Source organism: Crassostrea angulata, chromosome 8, assembly GCF_025612915.1.
Source record: "Crassostrea angulata isolate pt1a10 chromosome 8, ASM2561291v2, whole genome shotgun sequence".
In the NCBI taxonomy this organism is placed as follows: domain Eukaryota; kingdom Metazoa; phylum Mollusca; class Bivalvia; order Ostreida; family Ostreidae; genus Magallana; species Magallana angulata.
The window spans coordinates 30,814,261-30,839,386 of record NC_069118.1 but is presented as its reverse complement, the minus strand read 5'-3'; the positions used below and the strand labels follow the sequence as shown (position 1 = coordinate 30,839,386).

The 25,126-nt window shown below is 33.7% G+C and overlaps 2 protein-coding genes across 6 annotated transcripts; both read right to left on the bottom strand.

Moving 5' to 3' along the window:
- Positions 1–531: 531 nt before the first annotated feature.
- Positions 532–16,532, bottom strand: LOC128161510 (DNA-binding protein P3A2-like). Of its 5 annotated transcripts, none has more exons than XM_052824804.1 (9): positions 16,460–16,532; positions 15,424–15,680; positions 15,044–15,158; positions 14,345–14,480; positions 13,460–13,609; positions 13,077–13,235; positions 12,481–12,738; positions 11,820–12,018; positions 532–1,911 (listed from the first exon to the last, which is right to left on the bottom strand). In XM_052824804.1, the coding sequence occupies exons 2-9, from the start codon at positions 15,638–15,640 to the stop codon at positions 1,709–1,711; spliced, it is 1,437 nt and encodes a 478-aa protein (XP_052680764.1). In that variant the 5' UTR covers positions 15,641–15,680; positions 16,460–16,532; the 3' UTR covers positions 532–1,708. The 5 variants fall into 5 exon arrangements, with proteins under 5 accessions (XP_052680764.1, XP_052680763.1, XP_052680767.1 ...); XM_052824803.1 differs by lacking the exon at positions 16,460–16,532 and adding an exon at positions 15,920–16,151; XM_052824807.1 differs by lacking the exon at positions 16,460–16,532 and adding an exon at positions 15,920–16,151 and having other exon boundaries at positions 11,892–12,018.
- A 5,199-nt stretch (positions 16,533–21,731) lies between these two features.
- LOC128161513 (uncharacterized) lies at positions 21,732–24,673 on the bottom strand. Its single transcript, XM_052824810.1, has one exon. It carries the CDS (start codon positions 24,323–24,325, stop codon positions 23,147–23,149), a length of 1,179 nt encoding a protein of 392 aa, XP_052680770.1. The 5' UTR covers positions 24,326–24,673; the 3' UTR covers positions 21,732–23,146.
- Positions 24,674–25,126: the final 453 nt, after the last annotated feature.

The window sequence follows — 25,126 nt, the reverse complement described above, 5'->3', positions numbered from 1 at the left end:
TGAATACGGTGTGATTCATTATTAGGGGCATAAATATTTACCAAAGTTAAATCAGTTTCGCCTATTTTTACATTAATCAAGATTTTACGTCCATCATTAGAATCAAAATAAAAATAGTTTGATTCAAGAATGAGAGCTACTGCGAACATTGTTGGCATTATTTGTAGAGTCCAGCAATAGTTTCGATTAACACTATCTCTCAATCTTGATAAGTTGATTAGTGGTGCTATCAAAACCCAGTTGTGTTAATAAAGAATTTGAAAATTTTTCCGTTAATTTTCCACCAGAGTATTCAGCTTGAAATTAAAACCCAATCTCTCATCTCGATTCTGCTTCAATAATTATTTTATTGATTCTATTGAATTTTGAAATAATTGTAAGAAAATTTAGTTTTTGTATACTTATTCCACTTCATACTTTTAATTAAGTTCACTCTTTGTCAAAGTGGATTCCATTCATCATGTGTTAATACAATATATTGTAATATGTTAGTAACATTCAACAGTTTCAAATAAACAACAAATACAAAAGAACAGTTTCAGATCATTTACTGTAAAAATAAACAATTACTCAGACTCTCATATTCTCTCACTGACATAAATAGCATACAAAAAATCATATGCAGGATAAAATTGGCTGAAAAGTATGAAATGCAATGCTCACTATCTCAAATGCTTCTTTAAAAAAAATCAAAAAGGTTTCGTAACATGCATGTACATGTGATATACTGTAAGTATGTTCAAGTATTTTCTCATTTTTTGTTACAAACAAATACATGTTTACTGGTGCAGTTTTTGTTGTGTTTTCTTATAGGCTTACAACCTTCAGCTATAATTCACTATAATTCAGCAATTGTTACACTTTGTCAGTTCTTTTTGAAACACATTAGATTGTATGACTGCTTGTGACGTTGTCAATTTCAAACTACATTACATCAAAAGCATGAAAAACATATTTTATCAAATATTATAAAAAGCTCTTAAGAAATACACGGTACATTGTTTAAAAATGCAAGTAATAGTAGTGTAGAAAAATCATTTAAAATTGTTGGGGATAATTTTCTAAGTTGTCAAATTTTCAGGGATATCACATCATGGGTTTAAATTACATTTTTGTATAAAATAATTACATGATTTTATTATATTTTTGTATGAAATGAATAGAGTTTTTTTTGTATAAAACGAATAAAGATTTTCACAGTTTTTTAAAGATGTAAATTCATGGGTGTGGAGCGGCCATGGAAATTGCCGGAATTAATGAAAATTGATCTACAATAAAATTCTCTTATGTTCCACCATACTTCTGTAGGAAAATAATCTTGACAATGCTTCATAGTCATTACATCATATTCCTTAGAAAAATATGCACACTTCAAGCTGTAAATTATGGGGAATTTTAATGAAAATATCACGGATGGAAAAAATAATCAGGCTTTGTTTATCTGTGTAAAAATAAGAAAATATCAGCATGCATACCATCCAAAATACTTCACTCCTCTTACTTATATAGATGCAATATAAAACGGTCTGCTTTGGTAACACTATTGCATATTGAGACTTCTCTAATAAGCCAAAAATGTTTGGAAAATGCATCAAATTTCTACACAAAAATGCACAACAATACGAACACAATTTCTCATTTGCACATCATCTCACATCAAATGATCTCTAATAAAAAATTTACAAATTTTTCTCTAAAATGTCCTGAATTATGACCCCGAGGAATTCTGATCCATGGTGACATCTGCTGATTGGCCGGCTACTTTGACAATGTCATTTATATTGGCCAACGTAGCTCCGGCGGCTGAGATTGGTGTCATGGCAACCTGTATGTGCTGTTGATCTCCTGCTGTCATGCCGACGGTTGCCCCGGTGATTGTTTGGTACATGGAGACAGGTATTGTTACTATTCCTGGTAGAAGAAAAGAAGCTACTTGTAGTTAAGGTCTTCCGTTTCCAACGGAAGACCTTACTATTATTCTGAAAAATTTTCAAATTTCTTATTATTTTTTTTTTTCTTCTAGACGCCAACTTTGATCCTTAATATCTCGCTCGTTTGTTCACCGATTGTTTTGAAATTTTCAGGACTGATAACATGCCGCGTGATGTTGTCGTTGCATATTTTAGTTGAGGAAAATCCCCATTCGGTTTTGAGTTATTCCCCTTTTAGTAAAATTTAACGACTTCTTTTGTCCAGGGGGGTTTAGCTATAACGATGACTGGCAGAGTCTCAAAGATGGGCTGGTTTGGAAGCTAATACATTGAATTTGTGCGAGATATATTTTATTTATTATTTAAATGCAAATAAAAGGGGTGGTATAGATGTTGAAACAAAGGCAAGAAAAAAATTCAAAAAAATTCGCGTATTTTCCGTGTTAGTTTCCTACCTGATAAAAATTTGTTATAACATGTATTTTAAAAGATCTTGGTCTTACCAAGACCTTTCATTCGGTATACAGAAAAAGGGGCTGGCCCCTATAATTAAGGAGTTAGATGCGTCAAAAGTTTCTTGTCAATAACTTGTAAAGGAATAAAAATTTCTAATGCATTATTGAAGCAAAGTTGTAAAGAAATTAATTTTGAATCCTTCCGTGGTATTCAATTTAATGTTTTCGTAATTTATAGCCAGTATTTGCAGAAACAATTGTTGTCAGTTCGGTCGATTTTTGTGGGGGTGCGCACGTTTAGGAGGTTATGAAAGGGCTTTTTGTAATGCACTAACTGATACATGCAGCGCGCAAAAATAATTCTACATAAAATTCCCAAATGTTTTTATTCATATGTACATATTCATTTCATAAAGATGAACGTCTTTGACCTTATTTTTGATGTTTGTTTCATAACTGTGCCCCTTTCTATATTTAGATGCATTACGAGACTCAGGTAACCGATCGATAGAAGAGTCGCTAGCTGTATTCAGGCCGTCGCCTTGACGACAGTGCATATGCTTGTAGAGCTGGACGTACACATGTTTAACGCCCCGCTGTGTTACTGTAACAGAGACATTTTGAATTGTTTCAGTACTGGGAGATGTGTTAATTAAATGGTTCGAATGCATGGTAATTAAACTCAACTTTTCTACAGTACGTATACACGGCCGTCATATAAAGCACAATGTGTATTACTGACATGACAAATGTACGCTGGCAATTTAAACGAACGTGGGATTGCTCCCGATAGAACATTTCTTTTAAAGCAAAACAAAATACTGATTTCCGATGGATATAATATTATCATCGTGGAGATGATTTTAAAAAGTGAACTTAATATTCGTATACGATAATATTTGAATCCAAAGCCGCTATTTTTAAGTAACGGTTATTAGGGATATTAATTATGACTTGCCCCGCGTTTCACGTTTTTTACTTGCAATGCATCTACAAACGAAAATACCAAACAACCTTCGGCCGCAATTTATAAATAATTTATTACATACTAGTACACAATATTAAAGAGATAATTAAATAAATTGTGCTTTATAATTGTACTCGCTATCTTCCGTGGAAATAATGGCATGGAAAAAATGTTGTTCAATGTTCATCAAAAACGATGTAGCCTTAGCAATCGAAAATAATTAACAAACTGTATATTGATAGATTGACACATTAACCAACATTCAGACCCGCAATGTATTTTTTGCAAATTCTATAAAATGTAGGCTCAATAAGTGAATTTTTCCGTTTGGGGTATTTTGAATCACATGTGTACGCTATGTGTACATGTACATATAGATTAATAGCCATATAGATAAACACTTTCAGTGTTGAATTTTTAAAAGATATTTTGTACATGCAAAGCAATCCAATGCAAGGGCTATTAAATTCGAACAATGTACATACGGTAGGGATCGAACTGATACTGGTTCTGCTTGTTCTACAAACAGCGAATGAAATGCGAAGTATTAGGATGTTATTTTTAAACAAATAAGTATTGCTCTCTTAAAACCTTGCATTACTAAACAAAGTATTTCATCGGAAGCATTATTAGTTACCTTAGCTGCATATATGTAGCTCTCCGTCTGGAAAAATTAAGTACCATCCGAAATTTTGCATACAAGTGCTATACAGACTTGCAGCTAACATTAACTTAGAATTGCCGCTGTTCACAATTTCATTAAAAGACGCGCAGATTCAAGTGGTTATATGTCGTTTGATATGGGATTTATGATGTCTATTTATATTATTTTAATTAAGGACAGACGAAACGTTCCTCAATTTTAATATAATTTTCCTTGATATTTCATTCCTTATTTATTAACATTTAAACCTGTTAATTCCAAAAAAAAATTAGAGTACATTACCAGGCTCGTTTTGGAGCTAGAATATTTCGAACTTCCCTTAAAATAGCACGCAAAATGCATTTGAATGCTTATAAGTAAAGTCATACTATATATTTTAATTTGAACACTTTATATTCAAACCAAAAAAATCATATTACATAAAAATTTAATTATGAAATAACAAAGTGGAAATCTTAATTCACATTGTGGCGATAGGAAAAAAATGGAAGACACATGAAGGTCGCGTTTGACCTTAATATTATACAAGCAATAGCTTTCCAAAAAGCTTGCCTGACTACCCAAATTTATTCAATGGAAGCATGCATGTATCAATTAGGCTATCTTATAAGAAATGAAATTTAATTTTCGCTGCGGATCATAAATTATTAAACTGAACGCGCAGAGTTTAGAAGCAATTTCAATCTTTTTCTTCGATCGAGTGCATGTACCTGTATATCACTGGAAATTAAATCATTTCATTATTTTAAATCATTTTAGGAATGTACATGTATCGAATAATCTCAAACAGCCAAATTGAAAATTGAATTTGTTATATATTAGATGCAAAATCAAAGACATTTTGTTATTTCTAACCATATAGGAAAGGATATTCAAACACGTACATGTAGCATCGTTATTTGAAAGTGTGTGTGTGTGGGGGGGGGGGGGGGGGGGGGTTAGGTGGGAGCTTCATCAAAAAAAAATCTTGACAAGGAATTTAAAAAATGGGGAATTTTGAAAATCCTAATCCGTAGGTGGGAGGGGGTATTTACATTTTAACTTCAATTTAATTCAATTAGAATTACTTTATTTTTTGGTTCCATTTATTACATGCTCCGACAAAAGTGAAAGATCCATGATATCTCTATTTATTATATGACCAGTTAAGAAAATAGAGTGGGTAAGACCATCTACACATCATGTGCTCTGGCCTAACTTGGACTCGCCCACTAATCGGCGAGCCAAAATTATGAATGAGACGTATTATGGCGCGAAGTCTTTCTTTACCATTCACGCAACAGCTGAGATCTCAGATAGATCCATCGGCATAGATCCACTGAGAGGGTGTCAACTAATAACTACATATAACCCTTTTCCAGATGAATGAAATCGCCCAATTGATCGAAAATCGGGTCACACGTACCCCACTTCGGCGAATTACTTGTACGTAGCCCCTCCAGTAAATATTCCAATTATATGAATTTATATTTGTTTTAATTAATCCAAACTGATCATTCTTTGTTAATGATGATAATCCAACACCAACTATTACTTACATTGTACTACTTAGACAATGTGTATCATCTTGTTGCGATGACACCTCCCTCTTTTTTTTTTGACCTTTCAAATATGGCAATCTATTTTTAAATCAGGATTACACACGTGCAATGTGAAATGCCCTTTTAATTGAACACTCTTGCTCATTGTGCTTATTACATCCCATATAACGTTTTCATCAATTATGAATATAAATGTTGACCCATTAAAGATGCATCCTCAGGCAATTATTAATTCAAGCTTGTGGGTGCCCCCCCCCCCCCCCCCCCCCCACTTTTTCTCACAGCAACTAATTTTTTTAAAATTTACTTATAAAAAATTGAATTATCAAGGATGTAAAAAATTTATATAAAAATAAGGAAATTAGGATTGAAATTGAAGTTATATACATACTACGCCAGACCCCCCCCCCCCCCCCCGGATTAGGATTTTGAAGATTTTGGGAGTCTTTTTTTTTTTTTTTTTTTTGCTTGTCAAGATTTTTTGGATGAGTCTGCCCCCCCCCCCCCCCACTTTCAAAAAGGATGCTACGTGCCTGCATAAAGATAACAACATTCAAGGGCCTTCCGTCATTTTCAAGCCATGATAAACATGATAAAAAGGACTCTCAAAATAAGAAAATAGACGCAAAGTAAACTGCATTCATGGCATATGTTCACATTGTATGATGTGTCTCAAAATTCCTATTTTGGACTCGTCCACTATAACTACGAAAAAATTAATGAATGAGACATTCTGATTCTGGCGCGGAGTCTTGTAAATGAAATTTCCATTGATCTGAATGGATTTTTCCGTGAGGGTCGGGGTACTAGGTATAAAAACAAATTTAATCGTTCAAAGTTTTGAATTGTTAACAACGATATATCAGATCGAATGTTTTAGAACGATTTATAAATCCAAAATACAGTCATTTTTAATCTGTTGACGCGTGAGCATATGTATTAAGTAGGCGGGCATCCCTACACTCTATTAATTGAAGACAAATGAAATCGCGTCCAGCAGAACTCCCTGGCATTTTAGTGTTTGTAATTATAAATTTATGATTTTGTTTGTTAATAACAATTCAACATCAATTATTAATTAACAATGTACACTCTAGTACGCTTATACACAATTTTGTTGCGATGACCCCCCCCCCTCCCCGGACATTATACCTATTTTTAAATCAGGATTACACACGTGCTTGCATGTGCAGAAGACAATCTGGAACTTAACTGATAACTATATCATCTCTTTGGAAATTTATTTCTCCGTAAGCAAATACGTGTAGTAACTGATACATGCAATTGTGAAAACCATAGAGGAATGCATGATCTGCGCATAATAACTAACTGCTTGATGCAATATTTCTTTTTTCCAACATGTTTTAAGTCAATGATAATATGAAAATATATGCTTGACTTCATATCGGAAATAAAAAACTCATTTTCTTTATTCCCCTTTTCAATAAACAAAACAAACCAACAGACCAAATTGATCCAGATAAATATAATTATCAAAAATAAACCTAAAAAACAAACTACACTTTCATCCTTCACCCACAATATTGCCTTTTCGATATTTGTCATCGTGGTAGATCCGTGTAACAATCTATTAAGTAGGTGCTTGCACGACATAGAACCGGCCCTTGCTGATCAACGTTTTCATTAACACATACATGTATAAAGGAAAAAAAAATATTTAGATTTTTTCTTGGATTTATTTTGATGTAAATAAAAAAGAGAAGAAATTAGTACTATAATATATATGCGATGTAAATCTTTTTTCCACGCAATATTTCGTATAAAACAACGAAGAGTAGTATCTTGAAACTTCATTCAAAATTTGATTAGACCTTTAAATTGTAAAATGTTAACATTGAAAATTGTGCCCGATTTCTTTTTTTTTAAGATAAAACTTTATTAAAAAAACTGATTCTTTGAGACAAAATAAATTGACATAATCAGTTTGACATTCTCCAAGTGCAGTTCTGTAGCTCTTAGTCTGAAAAAGAATCGGATGGACGACCTAGGACCCAGATCGTCCATCCAAATTTCTTGAATATTGCCATTTCTTTCGTACGCGGACGCATGTTGGCCGAATACTCACCGAGACTAAATGGTTCGTATTTTAAGTTTTAACTGCGTTTAAAGGTAATATTGGAATTCCGATAATTTTGAAAATGATTAATTAAATAAAAATGGTTAAAATTACCGTTAAATTACCGGCATCGGCCTTCCCCATGCGCGAATCTAGAAGAGTAGGGTGAGGGTTCCAGACCCCACCCCAACCCCCGCAAAATTTCTTTCCATTACATGTACAATATAAAATTACAAAAATATGCCTCGGACATCCCCAGGCAAACTCAAATAACCGTCAGACACTCAACCCCCACCCCAGGAAAATTTTTCTTATCCGCGCATGCCCCCTTTCCCCCCCCCCCCCCCTCAAAAAACAAAATTATTCTTCAGAACCCCCTGTAAAATTTCCAGGATCTCCGCATACATTCTAAAAGATTCATTGGCCCTTGCTTTCGATAAAAAATGCGAGTAAAATGTTTGGTCTTTTTACGTTCATACCGGGCATACCCACTGTGTGATTATAATCGTCGTCCATATTCTGTGTATATTGAGTCAATTATGATGATTCGATAAGTTTCTCAAAATAAAATGCACATGCAAACAAGAGGCCCATGGGCCACATCGCTCACCTGAGCAACAATGGCGAACTACATTGACTTAACACACTTTACGGTCAGACGCGACCTATCTTCCATTATTTTCTATTTTTTCCTATCTCCACAATGTGAAGATTTCCACCAAGTAATTCCATAATTATATTTTCCTGTTATATGATACTTTATTTATTTAGATATAAAGTGTTCAATTGAAAATATATACTATTACTTTATTTATAAGCATTCAAATGCATGTTGCATGCTATTTTTAGGAAAATTCTAAATATTATAGCTCTAAAAATAGCCTGGTAATAAACCTTGATTTTTTTGGAACTAACAGGTTTAAATGTTAATAAATAAGGAATAATTTATCTAGGAAAATTATATAAAATTGAGGAACGTCTCGTGTGTCCTTAAATAATTATGAACTGTAAAATTTAATATTTAGCAAAGTTAGGTACCATGATAATTTTCTGACCTAAAACTCAATATTTTATAAAGGCGTAGGGGTGTAATATATATTGTGATGTATTAATTATATAACACTGGTATATTATTTCCGACAGTTTTTGCACATATGTGAAAAGTATTAGCTCATTTAAGATAAAACAAATCATACATTTCCTAAGACGTATATCAGTTAAAAAATCAGCACCCATTGTGGGCCTAGCTTATTGTGTGTAATCATAATTTGAACATTTTGAATCTACACAATTAAAGGATGCCAACATTTTATTTCATTAATATGTTGTCTTAGAGGCTATGCAATGCATATTTATTTTATATGATGAAAATACTGGAAAAGGTAGTTACCATTTATCTGCAATATTTTTTGTTTGGTATATTGGTATTTATGAAAAAAAATATCGAACTTAAATTAGTGTAATTTTCATTTTCCACATCTAAGTGAATATATTTTGTGTGTTTATTTAAGATGCCAAGCTCTATGAATATACCATGCAGATGAGATACATTTCATTTTCACAGCTGATATCTCATATGTGAAAGTTAACAAAGTTTGACGGACAGAGAATCGCCAGCTAGTCTGGAAAGCAGTACGCAGTGTTTGAACTCTGTGGCAAAAGTTGCTAAGGCTACATTAAAAAACTTAATTGGTCTTCTCTTAAATAATTGTTTACATGATGTAAACTTGTGTGACGTTTAATATCCTTACTCACTTGATCGATGAAAACATTTGACTGGAAAATGTTGTCACATGATGTGTTAAAAAGCTATATAATTTAATGTATTGTCAGGCATACAGGTATCAGTTCTGTACTAAGGCCCATTAATTATTTCATATTCCCTCAAAACAACAAACGGCTACAAACCAAGATGATTTTCTGCTGCAATATTTTCTTTAAAATAATGATAATGCACGGATATCCTCATAATTATAATGTGTCAGAACTGTTTAAAAGAAGTTTTTATTTACTCGTTTGAAAAATATCAAAATTGTTGCAGATGTAAAATAATTTATCAAATGAGAAAGGACCCCAGAAAGTAGTTATAGCACATCATCCTTTTGATTTTTCTGTACACAAGTATATAATGTTTAGCAAGACAATTCCAATGATCAACAAACATGTCAGCGTCAGTCGTAGAATGATAGGCAACTTTTAAAAACTTATCCAATGTGTTAAATTTCATATTATTTAATGCATTCATACATTATATAGATAAAATGTTTTGTAATTGAGTTAGCCAGGTGACACAAAATCAGTTTATGCACTGTGTATTTTGGAGAAATAAGTCCTACCCTATGACCCAATTACAACAGTTTTTAGTTTTAAAGATAACTGTAAACAAACGGTTTTGCATTAATTTGGCAGAGTTATAAAATAATTACAAGTTACCTTCTTATATATTGTAGTATCAACAAGAAATGTAATGATTATCGATTGTAATTTTCAATGCACGGTATATGTGTTTGCATCACCCGTATTTATAACCTCTAAAGATAAGACAGTCGCGGGTGATTAATCACAACAGGGTTTAACTGAGGCTGTGAAAACGTCTTTTCAAATTCATAAACATCTTTTTATTGTCTTTGGATTTAATTTACACGATTATGAACTCGGAATACATGGCTACTTCAAATACTCTCTCAAAGGAAATTCCGGCGAAGTTACCGATCAAAAATCGATTATTTCAATCAAAGTCGCTCCCTTGTTTGATCCTTGTTGACACAATTAGAAATTAATAAACAATAAAAACAAAGGGAAATGCACTTTAGTACGTTGTTAATGCATCAGATTTTATCATTTTTGCAGGTTAACAATCAACTGCCTATTTACCGAAGTTAATGTTTCAAATACATGGCGATTGTTTCCCAAGTCAAAAAGCAAAATGAAACGAAGAAAAATTCAAAACAAGCTAAAACCACCCTCACAAGTGAAAATAACAACGCGTCGAAATAATTAACCTCAATTTACTTCACAATAATCGGCACCAATGTTATTTCCATGTTTCATAGATTATATTCGCACGTGAACTGTTGCACAACAAACTGCCAGCTTCAAACAAAGAACCTCGTTTTCGAGATGCAGTAGACTGGCGATGCCTGTCATAAGACCAGTCTATCGCATTGAATTGCCAGTCTACGATATATGGTATAACGAGCCATTCTTTATTAGTATTTTCGCAATTATCTAAAATTTGGAACAGAATTCGCGTATAATTTTTGCAATTTATATTTTCCTTTCCCTAAGGATGATTTATGCTAAATTACGTTAAGATTAACTCAGTAGTTCTTGAGAAGAAGATTTTTTAAAATGCACCCCCCTTTTTTACAGTTTCGAGGTTTTCTCCGCTTTGAATACAGATCGGACTTTTATTTTTGCAATTTATATTCACCTTCTTATAAGGATGATTTGTGCCAAATTTGGTTAAATTTGGCCAAGTGGTTTTAGAGAAGAAGATCAAAATGTAAAAAGTTTACAGACGGACAGACAGACGGACAGACAGACGGACAGACAGACGGACAGACGGACAGACGGACGACGGACAACGGGTGATCAGAAAAGCTCACTTGAGCTTTCAGCTCAGGTGAGCTAAAAAACAACATGCGGCGAATCAAACTTCAGACAACTTTTAAAGATCTGTATTTGCTTATATACATGTACTTTGTTTCTTTTACACAGTGTTTATACATCTAATATTGCACCATGGTCAGGTATAAATTTTTATATTACGTCACAAGTATGACGCAGCTACGACGGAAGACCTAATCGTTGCTTGCAACGAGCTCGTCTCTAGTTTCAAGTATAATTCAAAAGTTTTGAATATTTTCTTCAGTTTGCAGCAAAAATCAGTCTTAAAAACAGGGAGGTATTACAACTTGTCTCAATCACAATTCCTAACTGCCATATACAGAGTATAATTCATTTCATAATATTAACACAATCAAAACCAAGTGAATTTCCTTTTCATTGCCATTGAGCCATATCTTACAAAAATGGCAAATATTTCCAGCAAACACATAATAATCATTTATAAAGTCATAAAAAAATAATGAACAAGAAATATGAAAAGCGAAGATATGAAAAGCGAAGATATGAAAAGCGAAGATATGAAAAAAAAAAATATTTCACTCATTACAACCTACCGCCTATATGAGAAGAGTCATCAGCTAGAATGATTTGATGACCTTGACTGAAAGGTAGAGTGGTGACCTGACCTGTCTCCGGGTTCATCTCCATGGTGATCGGTTGCGCTGTCAGACCATGCGGAAGATCATGGTGGGTGGCCACATCGGCCAAAGTTTGCACCGCCTGAGTGGCTTCCTGCTGACCAATATTGGGAATCTATGACCAAAAAAAATAAAGCCGATACATTGTCAATGCCGTTCCACATCGGGAAAAATATAAAGCATGAAGCACTTTCTTTCTGTGAATCCTGCCATGTCCCCTAACTGCTGCTTTTTTGCTATGAAAAAACTTATCAAACTTTGTAAAACGGCCAACCACTACATTGACAGTAAAATTTATGATTGATCTTGTTTGACATACTTGAAAGTATTTAATATTTAAAGATCTTAATAGAGATAGCAACACTTTTTCTGCTTAAAACTCAATATTTTTCATGTCTACATTTCAGCTCATAAGTATTTCAACACTCACTGCAGGACAAACAAACACACTTACACAGTGAAAAACGGTCTGTGCCACACCAACTACATGTACATGGTGTGAAACTGTGAGTGTGTGTGTTCAACTGTGTTTCACAGTGTAAAATTCAGATGAACCTCTGTTGAGGTAGAGACTTACAGCATGTACAACGGTGGCTTGTGTGCCGTCAGCAAGAGTGACCACGGACTGGGGGGAGGTGTCTATCTGTATGAACGACACCGTTCCGTCGGGGTTGTTGATGGTCTGCACCATGGTCCCTGCAAAAGCCTGAGCCTGGGGGAGGGGATGAGTGGAGGGACCAGAACTGTCCTCGCTGAATACATGCAGGAGATCCTCTCTGCCATGGTGTTTGTAGCAGTTTTTGACAATCGCTCGCAATGCTTCTGTCCATGATACCTGCAATTAGTAAACAAATTTGCATATTAGGAAACATTCTACCTTGAATTACATCCGCATGTGGATTTTTTCTGATTACAGGTAGCCTAAATTACATTCTTATGAAGTAAAGTATATGTCTTTGAAAAATCAACAAAATAAACTGAACTTTGCTTCATCTACTGCCTTCCCCCTTTTGATCAATAAATAAAATGATCTTAATAAAAAAATATGATAAAATTTGGCCAAGGGAGAAAAACAGCACAGAACAAGCACTTTTCTTATCACTATTTAATGATGTCTAAAATAGTGATATATATATTGTGTGTATGTTTTAACAGATCTCTCCAAAATGTTACCTTCCGTTTCTCCTCCTCTGTGCGGGCATCACTCCTGACGTTCTGCCAGGGTAGATCATCGGGCCACCAGTGGGGTCTGCACTCCTCCTTACCCCAGCCTGGTTTACTCCTCCCAGTAGAGTACTTCAGCATCTCCGGAATAAAGTTCCTAAGCTGGGCCTAGAAGAATACATCACAAACTGTATATAAATTTTTTAATGCTAAGGACGCACACGACGTTCCTCATTTTTCGATAACTTTCCTCGATGGATTATTTCTTCTCTTTTTTCATTTGAACATGTCCATGCCAAAGATTCACAGTACATTACTAGGCTATTTGTGGAGTTGAATTACTTTGAATTTTTCTATAACCAGCATATTTCTTAAATTCATTTTAGTCTTACTTGTGTCATTTTATCAACAGGGGTGGGGATTCCATCAATATTGAGGGGAGGCAACTCATGCAGGCCTGATGTGTCTGGCTGAGAGGGCGGGGCCTGTTCATTGAGTGACTGCTCTAGTTCTTGGACAATCATGCTCTTGTTGTTTCTCATCTATTAGGAATATTCAAATACTCACATGTAGTATTCTCAATCATACATTAAAAATTAAGGTGATATGGGACACCTCCATGTTGTGATGTACTAACTATCGAAATAAACAATAAAATCAAGTTTAATTTTATAAAAAGTTTCTTTCCCGCAATTATCACCTATCAGCATTGGTATCACTATGAATCTGTAAGTCATGAGTTTGAATTCTGCTTGGCATTTTAAAATTTTAACCTTTCCATACAATTTTAAAACATATTTTTTGGTGAAATGTTGTGAAATTTTAAAATTCTAAACCGGTTAAAGTATTTAAATTATAATGTACTTTTATCAACATTAATTATTGACAGATGTCTCATACCACCTTAAAATCGGCTCTGAAAAAGATATTCATTTTAATTCAGTTATAATAAGTATTATTAATAAGAAATTTTTAGAAAGTTCTTGCTTTAATTTTTTTCAGAATTTAGATTAGATCTATTTGAAACCATTAGAATTTGTGGTGGCTCGATCCAATTGAGTGAAATTCATGGGAACATCTCATCCATAAATTAACATCCCAATCAAATAATGGAACCCAGTTTTAATCTATATACTTAGTACAAATATATCCACAAAATCATATCCCCATGAACCCTTTAAAAATATGGAAAATTCACACAAAAATTGTCCACCCCTCCACAAATCTGAATGATTTCAGAGTAATTTATCAAGTGCTGTATTTGGACATTCCCTTACCACACCCTCTAGAGGCTGAGAGCCAAACACTTTGAAGGCGTTGATGGACTGGCTCAGTTTCCCGGGGGTCACACACAGGACCACGGCTTGCTGACCAATCCGCGTGTTGTATTCATCAATGGTAGCCTTCAGTTTCCTGTACCAACAGAAAAATTCACCAAACTTTATTTCAGTTAACATTATTTATATTGTATTTCTAAAAGTTGAGAGAGAGGGAAGAGAGACAGAAAGGAGAGAGAGAAAAAAAAAATAAGAGGCTATCATGCATATCTTTCATATCTTTACTAGAAATTGCATCTTAATTCAACCTAACTGACAGCATATTTATCATACCGCACCTAGAAATTTCTCAATTGTTCGAAAGTTGAAGAAAATATAAATTAAGTACCATTAGGTCTTGGAATAATGAAAACATATTTAATGTCTGTATTTTGTAAGTTGAATCATTCAACATCTTCACATTTTACCCTAGGTTACCCTTGTGAGACTTGAAAACTCATAATGTCTTAAATTGTTTGCCATTACTTCTAAAAAAGATACTCATGTATTACAGTTCATATTTTCACATAATCTTGGACAGAACTTTGAGCAGTTTAAAACACTTTTGTTACAAAAATTAAACCTGGAATATTTCCTAGATCCCTTGATAAAAACATTAGATTTTTGTATGTACTGGGGATATATGAATATGAACTGTACCGTAAAAGCCTTGTTTGTTGCCGTTTTCTCTTTGACGGGTTGGTTTCAAAATGATGTGGATGTTTCCGCTTCTTGCTTGAAGCAATGGCTGCTGCTGCAGCAACTCCAATGGGACCTAACAAAAATAAATTGTTTTTATATACTATTGTAAGTGTAAAGGCAACTTGTCCAACAAAAATGTAAAAGTTAAAACTTCTTGTTTTCCTCACAGGATTGATTAAACTCAATGTTATAAATTATATAACATTCAATATTATAATGTTAAATAAATGTATAACAGTGAAAATTGAGTGCAGATTCATTCAGAACATTTCCTAGACTGAGCAGGACCGTGAGGCTAAACATGTAAAGCTGGGACTGAGTTCAAAATAAACACAGACCTGCAGCTGCCAGTTGAGCTGTGACATCGTCCTGCACGGATGTACTCAGAAGGTCGGAAGCATCGAACGAGGAGCTGTCCGGAGAACTCGGCTCGCTCAGGTCATCACTCATCATCCCTGAGCTGATGTGCCCAATCTGTTGAGTGTTGATGGTGATGGCGTTCATGTTGCCGACGTTTATCCCTCCAGAGGAGGTCACCTGATATGACATATTCATTGTCCGACTTTATACTTCGAATCATACATGAGTATATTGGCTGTAAATAGAAAGAATAGTCTATTTATTAATGGTATACTCATATATTTTATATTTTTCACATGGTTTGCACAATTATGTTTCACACAAATTTTTTAAATCCCCTATCCATCAAAAACAGCTATAGTGACTCTCACATCGCTGTCTTCACTCTTATGTTTGGGGTTGTTTCAACTTTGGCTGAAATTTAATTGATAAATTTATATGAATGGTGGAAAATAAAAGGGAATTAATCCATACAAAACGCTTCCTTCATTGGTCGCCATATTTGATTTTTTACAATCAAGACCATAAATTGAATCAAAGCCATTTTCACCCAAGTTTGTAAAATAATCCGTTGTAAAACACCGGGAGCATGTGTATATGTATATAAGTTCTACATATCAAAATAAAAGTTCTTCTGCGCATTCCGATTAGACTCAAGTTTACATGCGCATTAGGCTCGACGGGCGGGGGGACAAAGAATGCGACTGCGCTGGAGTGTGCGCGCACTCGCCCAAAACAACGGGCACCTGTCGAGCACATGGTGCAAAGGAATACTTGATTATGACCAGAAAAATGACTTAACAGTGTCTGTTAAATGCTGACTACAGTAGAAGACAAAATCGGGACACGTTTAACATAAATTATTCACCGGCATCATCGTCAAATATGCTTTGTTCATGCGAAAAGTCTCGTCTTATCTAAATATGTTGTATTACACATTTTTTGGGATATGTAAACAATCTATAAACACACTGAGGACTTCTCCTCATTCATAAACTAGAATTCATTTCTTACCTTTCAAACAAATTCGACAATCGTCATTTCTTCCGCAGATTGGTAAATTCCTGCGCCACAATTTGCCAAGCGGATCACACCGATTTTTATATCCTTGCGCATAAAAGTAGTTCGCGATATCTACTGTATCGCTTAAAATTTTGTTTTGTTATTTTTCTTTCTAAATTTAATTGGAAAGTGTTTTTTTTTAACGTTGATGACATCAATAAAATCATTTTGCCTTTTACAAAAAGAAATAAAACAAACAAACAAACAAAAACAATGTAAATACATGTATTAAAAAAATGATTATTTTGAATTTTTTTTATTATCAAATTTTTTTTTAGAGAAAACATTAAAAACAACTGTGTTTAACAAAATTCTTTTTTTTACAGGTGAAAATGCAAATAATAATTTTATGTTTTAATTAATTTCTTTTCGCACTAAAAATTACATGTATAGTAAGCATTTGCAACTTCACCCCCGTAGTTTGTTTCCCAATGACAGGGACATCGAGTGACTCAGATGCCAAATTAAATATCATTGATTTTTACATATTAAGACCCCATATATGGGTCATTCTCAAAAAAGGTGGATTTTTTCAAGTACCATATGTACCATATAAAAACAAAGTACTTACAACCAGATTGAATTGATCATCTTTTTGGTATTGGACACATATCATGTTGTTTGTTTGCTAAAATATGCCAACAGTACATCGAATGAAAATCTATAAAAATATAATATTTACAACCACATGAAAAGAAAACAGTCTTTGGTGTAACGCATAAGAAATATTCATAAATTTCATTAAATCTTATTGTTCATGCATTTAATTTGGTTTTAAAGTTAAATTTTCTGAAGTTTTTCTTGAACTTGATCCTAAAACAAGAATTCAATCGTGTGTTTTCCTGAAATTTTCATATTTGGTTTTTGAATGAGAAATATGCATTTATCTCATGACATTGTATTGCACACTGAAAACTTCTTTTCCATTTAATGTCTGATTTTTTTTTTAATAGACACTTGTAAGTGACATGAAAAATAATCTTAAGTGAAAAAAAACTCAATATTTTTTTGTAAATCTTTGAAAATGAAAACAAAATAAGGGATGTTACACTAAGGACAATAATTGTTAGTCCAAATGTTTTACCAAGGACAATCTTTATTTAAACACGAAAATATCAGATTTCAAAATAGAGACAACTGAATGTTTTCATAGCTAAAACTTATGAATGCATATATTTTATTAAAACAGTAATTATTATCAATGTGCATAATAGTGCCCCTAAAGTCAAATTATTTACACAATTTAGTTCCAATATGTTTCACCAAAGACACTTATGCTACATCATGGACTTTGCCTGTTATAAGAATCTAAGTTTTAATATTTTAATTTGTTTTAACAGCTTGTAGTATTTAAAATGAATTCAAAATTACCAAAAACACATTTCAGCAGATATATTATACATGTAACTGTTATTCTCTACAAGTTCAGGCTTAAAATTTAAGTTTGTTATACAAAAGACACAACATGTTACACCATGGACACCATTCTATCTAGTTGATGAATAATTTTAGTATTTTATTATACTCCTGTTTGAAAACATTGCATAATCTGTCATAAAATGTATTTATACAATACTAGTTTTATTAATTTTTCTATCAGAAATACATGCATGGGAATTGAAATACTCTTTTATGTAACATTAAAAGTCCTTGGTAACACATTTGGTTTAAAGTCAGATAATATTTTTTAGGGAAAATTTGGCTTAAGCTATAAGTCCGATATCAAATTCAATATTAATTATACTTGAATTGATAAATTCGATTTGATTTGACAATACTTAAATTTTTAAAAATGAATATTTTGGGTCATATGTGCTTGGTGTTAATTGTATGTGTCTTTGGAGTAACAAAATATTGCATGATTGAGAAATAATCTAGTTCTACAGCAAACAGATGCATCGGCATTATATATCAGCACAAACTAACTAATGCGATTAATTGTGATATATTTATTTATTAATTTCATCATATCTTTCCCCAAAAAATAAATTATGTTAATTATAGTCTCTGGGATAACAATGATGGTCTATGGTGTAACTTTTTGTTTTTGTTACACCAAGGACTGTTACACCAAGGACATATTTATGAATTAACCTGTCTCTGCTAAATAATTACTGTTCCCTCGGAGTAAAAGAGCATGATATCTGCTTCAACAACACATAGCAATAGTTTTTCTGTTTTCCAGAGTGTCTAAATATTTCTTTTTCCTAGTATTTCCTGTTAGCCCAAAGACAATATAAAAAGTTACACATTCATTTCTACTTACTTATCAGGAAAAAAATAGAGTAAATTTCATTATCAGCTATTTTGTCTTCTATCATTGTTAATAGCTATACGATGGGAATAAGGATGCATCATTTATCTTTCAAATTACTAAGAATGACAACTCTTACACACCAATATTTTGTTTCGTTACACCATGGACATAAAAAAGGTAACAGACAAACTTTATCTCGCTGAAAAATATTGTTCATATATTGTCTTCGTCTTTTTGCTCGAGAGAGGTATTTTTTCATATCGTTCATCCCGTGACCCTATTATTTTAATAAGAAAGGGTCATACTACCTTTACAAAACCTATTTAAAGTCGCAAACTCTGAGTTGTAACAGTCAAATAATGTATAAAAATCAACTTATAAACTTTCTAAAATTTTTAAGATTTTGTTAGAATTAACTGTATATATACCAATATGTATGCTAATATATATATCCAAAGGTAGCACAAAAGTGAAACTTGGCAAAAATCAAGGATTATACTTTCTAGTGCCCTGTAACAACCCAATACCACCTTTTTTGAGAATGACTCATATAACCATGATAACATCAACTGGCAAGATTGGAATTATTAATATATACAATTTACGTCAATTTCATCTGTTACAGTCAAAACATTTGAATATTGGCGGGGACAAATTGCCGCGGACGTCTGAGATGACATTCGAATATTTTGACTGTGAAGGTGAAATTGATATAAGATGTGCAAAATGTATATATATTTCCAACCTTGTCAGTTAAGTTCCGCGGTCTTATGTAATACGAAGTTTTAAACATAGGAAAATGATCTATTACTTTGGCGCGTTGATTGATAACTTCAAAACAAGTATATGTTTTTTATATAACTTGAGAAAGTGTTCTGGCTTTGAGGACGGGACGCTCCCTCTATTTAGAACCATTTCAACAATACCTTGGACTTTCGGTAGGATGTAGCTATCTTTTTCTTGCATCGAAACAAGGCCAGTCAACATGACGCTGGTATCAAGTGAAATATGCACCGATTGCATACGTTAAGTCTTAGCTCAAAAGCCACGTGGACAAATCTTGTTGATTTTAAAGAGCCGTGTCTGAGTGGCCAGCAATGAAATACACAGACCTACGTCACATTGATGTTTGACACAACTACACTATAACCTGGACCCCACCTGTTTATATATACATGTACATGTACATTCTCTGTAAGCACCAGAAATTCTTACAATAGTGATGGAAACTTTCATTCACCGACTTTGAAGAAATTAGGCATGCATATGCTAGAAGGGATATCTTGATACCTTTTCATAAAATTTGACTGCTAATTACTAATTTTAGGTACCGTTACCATGGAAACGATACCCCCCCTCCCCCCCCCAAAAAAAATGTGACGTCCAGGATCCCAAAATCACTCTATTTTTTTTTTTTTTTAAGAATTGTCAGTAATTGATTAATTGTGATCAGATGTGATAAAGACAATGGGTTGATTTGGTCAAATGCGTGTACAATCTATATATATATATATATATATCTTTTTTTTAATTTGTGAATATATATGCACACTACTTTTAAGTTAATATTACACATGTCACAAAATTAACAGTAAATTGCTTCAAGACTATACCAGTTAACACTTACTTAATTAATTAGCAGTACATCACGTAACCTTTGTAAACAAAGACGCGAGTTTTCACGACACGGGTTTTGTTTACATTTATTTACAAATAGTTGTGAATTTTGTATAGAGTTCTATTTGTTCTAGTATACTCGTCAACTGATATCAAAATTTTACCCAGGCATTTAATTCGAAACACCAAACACAAACATTTCTACAAATGCAATATGGAATATATTAAGATCTAGGGAGAGAAAAATCGTGACCATGTCCCTTTAAAGGGACTATACTATACATGCTAGTATGTAGATACGATTTGAGATGAACTTGTTATTTTTATTTTTATGTATCAAATGGAGTACTTGTGCATTGGAATGATTCACCAATTAATTATACTGGAAGATTTGAATATTTGAATTCAAGTTAAAAATTCAAGCAAGATACAAGGGAAAGAAGTCGCAGTTACGTGTATGTAAGCAAAGCTCGAGTATATATATAGGTCTTATATTTGTTCACATGCGAATAATGTAAAGAAAGTATCATTTCTCCACAATTGACAAAAATCCTCCTGGTAAACAAGATAAACTTTTTCAATGTGTTCATAAATAATTTCATCAATAACAAATCAAAAAATGTAATATTAATTTGAAAGTTATACCAATGTACCGGTAATACATGCATACGTAAACAACAACAGGACTCGAGCTTTGTTTACAAAATAAGGAAATCTCAATTCTAACCTCTGTAATTCGATGTTTGACTTCTATTGACAAAGCATTAAACACATCCATATTGACCATTCTAGACAGTGAAAATGGAAAAATAAGTTTTGAAAAAATTGATCTTCAATCGTGTCTAAGTCCCTTCAAAAGTTTTATTGAGAAATGCACACTGTCAGAGTTAAGGAATAAGATACACATATTTATCATTTCAATTTACTTTTTATTGTTATTTTGAAATGAGCAGGCGAAGTTGGCCAATCGTCCCAATATTTGAACCAATCTCTGGAAACTATTAATCTTAAGTACTGCTCTTTGAAGAGTGTATTGCGCAATAAAGGGTATTCATACCTGTGATACATATGCGTCATATTTGGAAATAAATCCAGATATTTTTTCATGAAATTTCCTTTCCCTTTCCAATTTCGTAGGATTTATATTTAGAAAAATATTCATATGGACCAGTGGCGTCGGAAGCAAATGGAACGCCGTGGGGGGGGGGGGGTTGTAGACTTATCAAAGCCCCCTCCCCCCGGTCCCAACGCCTATGTGGACGTAGAAGGGAAGCCAAATGAATTAAATAGAACAATGTATAATCATATAATAGTGATTTCAATATTTCTAAATGATAAAAAACAATAATATATATAGAATATTAGTCAGTCATGAATTGTTTTTATTTTGGTTGTCATTGCACATTAATTGTGGGAAGATTTTTACTCACGTACAACGTACCATCAAGTTGTGGTTTACAATTCTGTTAGATTAGTCAACATTGTATACATAATATATATAATCATGGTTATGCCAGGAACGAACAAACATCTTAATTAATTTTAATTAAATTAGTCTAAGTTTCTTACTATAATAGTTCTAATTTATGCATTCAAATGAACACTCGGACTTTTTTTCCCTATAAAATATTTACCAAAAAGGAATGATGTAACTTTTAACAAAAAAATTGCATATCCTAATTGATCAAACTACATTTTTTTATTTTTTCTTGTTCGGTTTCACACTGATGTGAACTATGATCCGCTATCAATACAATTAGCTGTGGATTTCTTTCGACATCCAAGTTTTAAACAGTATTGCACGTCGCATACACATGAAGAGGTAAGAAAAAAAATTAAAATCTGAAGCAAAAAAAAAACAACGGGTAAATAGTTCATAAAATGAATGCATCATGGACATAAAAAAAATTAAATATATTTTTTGATTGAACAAACATTAGTTAAATTGATTATTGGCATGTTTTAATGTTTATCACATATCTATCTAGCGTCTATCTATCACAGTCTTGTCATTATGACGTCATATACTAGTGTAGCATCATACATGTACTCGCAATATGAATCAAATGGTCAACTTTTTTTCCTACCCTGGCCTTTAAGATTCCGACTTGTTTACAAAACCAGCTAACTTAAAGTTATGTTGTTTAGGCGAAACTCCATATATCGAATATTGGATTAAATTTCTGCAGCTCAATTTAAAATTCAGTTTATATAAGAGATCTAGTGCAGGGTCGTCGGATCGATTTTCATCGAACCATTGAATGAAGCCTATTGATTTAAATCATGAGGAGGCGCAGAAAAGTGTTAAAACATTAATGTAAACATTCTTTGAAAATTAAGACACAAGATGTTACGGTGTTTCCGAATACGCCCCCTGGGATCCGCTAATATTGCCATTAATTTATTAGAAATCGATCCGTAATATAGGACATGCCTATGTTATGTACTTGCAGCAAACAGAGGAATCTTTAAAGGTACTGGCTATCAACGTAACTCGTCTTCTAAATTTTAAAGAAAAGAGAACTTGGCAGCTGTCCAAACTGTGTACACATATACACGTACTGAACAAATTACCCGGAATGTAATTGTTAACAATTAAAAAAACATATAAATAAATCGAAAAAAAAATGGCCCATGTACGGTTAGTGAAAAACAGATCTTCGATAAAATATTAATGTCAGTGAAGCACTAACTTCGCATGATTCAGGCGTCATACATGTATGCACTGATTATTCCCTTTCTCTCTTAATTTCTGATAATGCGATTTATGAACCATTCGAAACCTCGTCCAAATATTTTGAGTATTTTTCCTCACACGTCCGCACCGCCTTCACGAAATATTCTGGGTCCTTGATTGCTTGTAATAAATCCGCCTGGATCATGTTCATCGTTTCGTACATTGCAGCCTCCTGGTTTGATATACTTCTCGCTTCCTTCGCGTCTGGCGCTTCGAACACTCTCACATCTACGATGCTATCGTGCTCAAATGTTCGTATATTGTCGTCAAAGAATATATGGTGGACGGTTTGATCGAACGGGTCTATGTACAAGGGTTTGGCAGTCCGATGGTGGTAGGTATTGTTCTGCCAACACAGAAAATCGTCCTGGAAAGCACATATCCCCTCCGTTTGGCTCAACATGGAGTATATCTCTCGATCCCCTGAGTAAACTGAAGCCTCTTCTCCATTCTTAGACTTTCCATCTTTGATTTCGAATACGATTGGCTCGTTGGGTTTTCGGTAAACTTTTCCATGAGTTGTGTTGACTTTCATGTCCAAAGGGTTCGGAAAGTCCGGGTGATTCCCGGATAATCCATGAGAAAGACTAGTAAGTACATTTTTGGCATCTAAACCGTAGGTTCTGAAAACCACTGAGAAATCGCGTCCATCCTCATAAAGCTGATGAATAACCCTATACACAGAAGGCAGAATATAGTGATATTGCTTTCCATTTTTGCCAGACATGGTTAGATGTTCTACAGGATCTTGTCGCCATCTTAATAGGTGCAAGTGTTCTTGAAAAACAGGCAGAAATCCCTCTCCCATGGCTGTGTGTGTAAAATCACCGGTCGCTATCCGTAAGTTGGTCCTGTCTGCCGGAGTTTTCACGAGAAGTTTTTCCAGGAACTTGTATATAGTTGTAGTCCCCGGGGCGGGAGGGGTGAGGGACGGGGTGTAGGAATGCCAGTGCCATTCAGAATTCTGTGCTTTTCCCCATGCCACCCCCGTCAGAAAACTGTTCAAAGCCTGTTCCATAGAAACTCTAGTTACCGAATCTGCCACAAGCACCGTATTCCGAATATCGAAATGAAGCACCAATTTTCGTTTTCCATCTATCCGCCCGGTTTTGGTTTTAACATTGTTAACACCGGAGGGGTTGTCAAAATTTGTGGTATCCATGCACGCTATATCGTCTGTAATTGGTTTCATATCTCCATTTTTCATTTCTACTCCACGCCGGGTGAAAACCCGATGAACAAAGTCATGTAGCTCTTCTTCTTTGGTGCGGCGGTCCAGATTGACGGCTTGGAAATACAGTTTCGTACTGTTGCTCTCAATACCCAGGGTATACACACACAGAGTGTATAACAAAGCCAAAATCAATACTGATCTATGTACCTGCGGACATGCGCAGTCTTGATATAAGCGCCGTATATTAAATATCCGTCCTGCTTGATCACTTCTATATATAGGGAGAGATCGAACCAAATCCTGGTCATATACATACGTAAACAGTCCAGTTTATGTCATGCTAGTTTATACCCTTTTATATTGTAAAAACCGGGCATGTCATTCTTGAGTAAATAAACCGGTCAGGTGGAAATGGGGGAATCCCGGCGTCAGTCATTGTCATGACAACCGCAGCTAAAAGCCTCATCGTCGCTACCTGTCTAAATTATGCAAACAAAGGGCTCGCCTAATCACCTTTAATTAAATATATTCAAACCTTTAATTGGAATTTTAAGTAAAACATGTCTTAGTCAGACAATGGGATATCCCCCACCCCTCGTGATGGGCGAGTCATTACAATTAAACTCGGTGACAGATTTTATTTCAGATTAATTTCAATATACACCAAATTAAATTCACAAAAACGAAACGATTTTGAAAAAAAAATTATGATAAAGTTCGTGTGAAAATGTATATGAATGAAAACAATTTTAAAATATTTAACTACACATTCTAAGAATTTTAACACACTGACACTTTTTAATCACAAATCTCAATAATATAGATTTTAAATCG

What these genes read in the sequence shown, in the direction of transcription:
- LOC128161510 (XM_052824804.1), bottom strand. Translation starts at nt 15,640, where the DNA reads ATGAATATGTCATATCAGGTGACCTCCTCTGGAGGGATAAACGTCGGC. An exon ending in CTGTTGATAAAATGACACAA is followed by an intron (nt 13,236 to 13,459) that starts GTAAGACTAAAA and finishes GTATTCTTCTAG; the next exon opens with GCCCAGCTTAGGAACTTTAT. An exon ending in CAGAGGAGGAGAAACGGAAG is followed by an intron (nt 12,739 to 13,076) that starts GTAACATTTTGG and finishes TACTAATTGCAG; the next exon opens with GTATCATGGACAGAAGCATT.
- LOC128161513 (XM_052824810.1), bottom strand. Translation starts at nt 24,325, where the DNA reads ATGAAAAATGGAGATATGAAACCAATTACAGACGATATAGCGTGCATG.